Source organism: Cicer arietinum, chromosome 5 (genome assembly GCF_000331145.2).
Source record: "Cicer arietinum cultivar CDC Frontier isolate Library 1 chromosome 5, Cicar.CDCFrontier_v2.0, whole genome shotgun sequence".
NCBI classification, from domain to species: domain Eukaryota; kingdom Viridiplantae; phylum Streptophyta; class Magnoliopsida; order Fabales; family Fabaceae; genus Cicer; species Cicer arietinum.
The window spans coordinates 7645380-7649753 of NC_021164.2; the positions used below are offsets into that span (position 1 = coordinate 7645380).

At 39.4% G+C, this 4374-nt stretch overlaps 1 protein-coding gene across 1 annotated transcript; it reads left to right on the forward strand.

Moving 5' to 3' along the window:
- Positions 1-2497: 2497 nt before the first annotated feature.
- Positions 2498-3732, forward strand: LOC101510673 (uncharacterized). The gene is made up of 4 exons (XM_004513464.1): positions 2498-2688; positions 2776-3101; positions 3171-3314; positions 3407-3732. The coding sequence occupies exons 1-4, from the start codon at positions 2498-2500 to the stop codon at positions 3730-3732; spliced, it is 987 nt and encodes a 328-aa protein (XP_004513521.1).
- The last annotated feature ends 642 nt before the right edge of the window (positions 3733-4374 follow it).

A 4374-nucleotide genomic window follows, 5' to 3' on the forward strand; every position in this document is an offset into this window, starting at 1 on the left:
ATGAAATCAAGGACCGTGAGACCCTTATAGCATTCTTCTCCAAAATTTATAACTGTGGATCGGGTTGCGCGTCACAATTCAAACACTAGCCATCGTTTGGTCCGAAAATATAGATTTTAGCATATTTTTGTCGATGAGTACGAAAATCGACCAAAAAGACCATATGAAATCAAGGACCGTGAGACCCTTATAGCATTCTTCTCCAAAATTTATAACTGTGTTGCGGGTTCTGCGTTAGATTTCCAGCACTAGCCCTCGTCTGGTTTGAAAATACAGATATCAGTCCTTTTTTGTCGGGTGGTATGAAAAATGCACGAAAAGTCCAGATGAAATCGAGGACGGGGTGACCCTTATAGCATTCTTCTCCAAAATTTATAACTGTGTTGCGGGTTCTGCGTTAGATTTCCAGCACTAGCCCTCGTCTGGTTTGAAAATACAGATATCAGTCCTTTTTTGTCGAGGGTTACAAGAATTGCCCGAAAAGTCCAGATGAAATCGAGGACCGAGAGACCCTTATAGCATTCTTCTCCAAAGTTTATAACTTTGTTTCGGGTTCCGTGTCAGATTTCAAGTACTAACCAACGTTTTGTTCGAAAATACAGATTTTGGTTCATTTTAGTAGGGTGGTACGAAAATCATCCAAAAAGTCCAGATCAAATCGAGGACCAGAAGACTTTAATAGCATTCTTCTCCAAAATTTATAATTGGATTTCAGGTTCCACGACAGATTTCAAATACTAACCATCGTTTTGTTCGAAAATACGAATTTTGGTCCATTTTAGTCGTGTGGTACGAAAATTGCCCAAAAAGATCAAATGATATCGAGGACTAGAAGACCCTTATAGCATTGTTCCCCAAAATTTATAACTGTTTTTCGGGCTCCACACTCGATTTTAAACACTAGCCATCGTCTAGTGCGAAAATACGAATTTCAGTCCATTTTTGTTGGGTGGTACGAAAATCGCCCAAAAAGTCCCAATGAAATCGAGGATAGGGAGACCCTTATAGCATTCTTCTTCTAAATTTTTTAGTTGTGTTTCAGGTGCCGCGTCAGGTTTCAAACACTAGCCATAGTCTTGTTCGAAAATAGGAATTTCAGTCCAATTTAGTTAAGTGGTATGAAAATCGCCTAACAAGTCCAAATGAAATCGACAACCGGGAGACCCTTATAGCATTCTTATTTAAACACTAACCATCATTTTGTTCGAAAATACAAATCGCTCGAAAAGTCGCTCGAAAAGTCCAGCTGAAATCTAGGACCGAGAAACCGTTATAGCATTCTTCTTCTAAATTTATAACCTTGTTTCGGTTTCCGCGTTAGATTTCAGACACTAGCCATCGTTTTGTTCGAAAATACGAATTTCAGTCCATTTTAATCGGGAGGTACAAAAATCACCCGAAAAGTCAAGATGAAATCTAGGACCAGGAGACCCTTATATCATACTTCTCCAAAATTTATTACTGTGTTTCAGGTTTTGCGTCAGATTTCAAACACTAGCCATAGTCTTTTTTGAAAATACGGATTTCGGTCCTTTTTATCGATGGTTCAAAAATCACTTGAAAAGTCTATATGAAATTGATGATCAGGAAACCCTAGTAGAATTCTTTTCCAAAATTTATAATTGTGCTTCGGGTTCCGCGTCATATCTCAAACACTAGCCATCGTTTGGTCCGAAAATACGGATTTCGGTCCATTTTTGTCTTGTGGTAAGAAAATCCCCCGAAAAGTCCAGATGAAATCGAGGACCGGGTGACCTTTACAACATTCTTCTCCTAAATTTATAACAGTGCTTCAGATTCCACATCAGATTTAAAACACTAGCCATCATCTGGTCCGAATAATGCATTTCGTTCCATATTTTTTGAGCGGTAAGAAAATCGCCCAAAAAGTCCAGATGAAATCGAGGACTTGGAGACCCTGTTAGGATTGTTCTTCTAAATTTATAATTGTGTTTTCGGTTCCGCGTCAGATTTCAAAATCTAGCCATTGCTTGTTCAAAAATACCGATTTCGGTCCATTTTAGTCGGGTAGTACGAAAATCGCACAAAAAGTCCACATGAAATCGAGGACAGATAGACCATTATAACATTCTTCTTCTAAAGTTAAAACTGTGTTTCAGGTTCCACATCAGATTTCAAACACAAACAATTGTCTAGTTCAAAAATACGGATTTTGGTCCATTTTAGTCGGGTGGTACGAAATTAGCCCGAAAATTCCCGATGAAATCTAGGACTTGGAGACCCTTATAGCATTCTTCTCCAAAATTTATAACTGTGTTCCGAGTTCCGCGCTAGATTTCAAACACTAGCCAAAGTCTGGTCTAAAAATATAGATTTCGGTCCTTTTTTGTCGAGGGGTAAGTAAATCGCCTTCAAAGTCCAGATGAAATCGAGGACCGAGAGACTCTAATAGCATTCTTCTGCAAAATTTATAACTGTTTCCGAGTTCCATGTCGGATTTCAAACACTAGCAATTACTTGGGATATATTCAAGAACATGTTTCTAATTAAGTATTTCCCTGAAGATATCCGTAATAGAAAGGAGATGGAATTTGTTAAATTGGAACAAGGGAATAGGTCAGTAGCGGAGTATGTTGCTAAGTTAGAGGAATTATCCAGGTACTATCCACTCTATGTTGGAGAGGCAGGAGAAAATTCTAAGTGCATCAAGTTTGAAATGGCACTCAGGTCAGAGATCAAGAAATAGGTTGGAATGCAACAGATCCGTGACTTTCCTACCCTAGTGAATAAGAGTAGGATTTATGATGAGGATAGTCGTGCTGAAAAGGCACATTACCGAAACACTGGAACCATGAAGGACAAGAGGCCTATGCATCATAGTAGAGGAAAACCTTACTCTTTTCCTCCTAGTAAATTTGTAAGTCGTCTGAATTATCAACAATACAGTTTTTCAGTTGGAAAAGGAGCTAGTAGTGGTAACGGAAAAAGAAATGGAAATAGTTATAGTTATGGGAGTGGTAGAGGAAACCCCAATGGACGAGGAGTTAGTAACGGAAATAGTAACAACATGAGTCAAGTCTCGAGCAACAACAATGGTAATAATGGTGATCCAACTGCTCCTATCCGATGTCACAGGTGTGGTAAGCAGGGTCACATGGAATATGAATGTAGAGATGCTTGAATTACTTGTTTTAATTGTCAACAACAAGGCCACATTAGCACTAGATGCCCCTACCCAAGGAAGACTCCACAACCTGGAAACCAGAGTTCCCAAGTCAGCCGACCTAAATCCAATGGAAGAGTCTTTGCCCTCAGTGGTGCAAGAGCGTCTGAGAAAGAAAACTTGATCCAAGGTACATGTCTCATAAGTGATACTCCATTATTTATGCTATTTGATTGTGGTGCCACTCATTCCTTTGTGTCTCTTGACTGTTTAGACGTTTAGGACTACCTGTATCTCATTTGCAGTATGATTTGATTGTGAATACCCCAACTAGTGATTATGTTGATACCTCTAGTGTTTGTCTTGACATTTCTATCCATGTGTGTGGAAGGGACTTCCGAGTTGAGTTAGTGTGTTTACCTTTGTGTCTGGTTGATGTGGTTCTTGGTATGGATTGGCTATCTGCCAACCGTGTCCATGTAGATTTTTTTAGTAAAACCATTGAATTCATGGAGTCAGAAGAGAGGGATAAGCCTAGTAATATATCCGCCAACAAAGTGAAGGCACTCTTGAAAGAAGATGCCCAATTATACATGATCCTAGCCTGATTGGAATTTGAAGAAAAAGTGGTAATACGAGATGTTCCTATTGTGTGTGAATTCCCGAAGTATTCCCTGAAGATGTCACTAGTTTACCACCAGAGCGTGAGATTGAGTTTAGCATTGACCTTGTACCAGGTACTGGACCCATATCCATGGCATCGTATAGGATGTCTCCCTTCGAATTGTTTGAGCTTAACAAGCAATTGGTAGAGCTTTTAGATAAACAATTTATAAGGCCTAGTGTGTCACCATGGGGTGCACCTGTGTTGTTGGTTAAGAAGAAGGATGGCTCTATGAGGTTGTGTGTGGATTACCGCCAACTTAATAAAGTGACAATCAAGAATAAGTATTCGCTACCCAAGATAGATAACCTTATGAGCCAATTGAGAGGATTCTGTGGGTTTAGTAAGATCGACTTGAGATCAGGTTATCATCAGATTCGAGTGAAGTCTTGTGACATCCCTAAAACTGACTTTAGAACCCGTTATGGCGATTATGAGTATTTGGTTATGCCTTTTGGTGTGACTAATGCACCAGTAGTGTTTATGGATTACATGAACCGGATATTTCACCCTTACCTAGACTCATTTGTGGTTGTGTTTATAGATGATATCTTGGTGTACTCTAAGACTAAGGAAGAGCATGGCG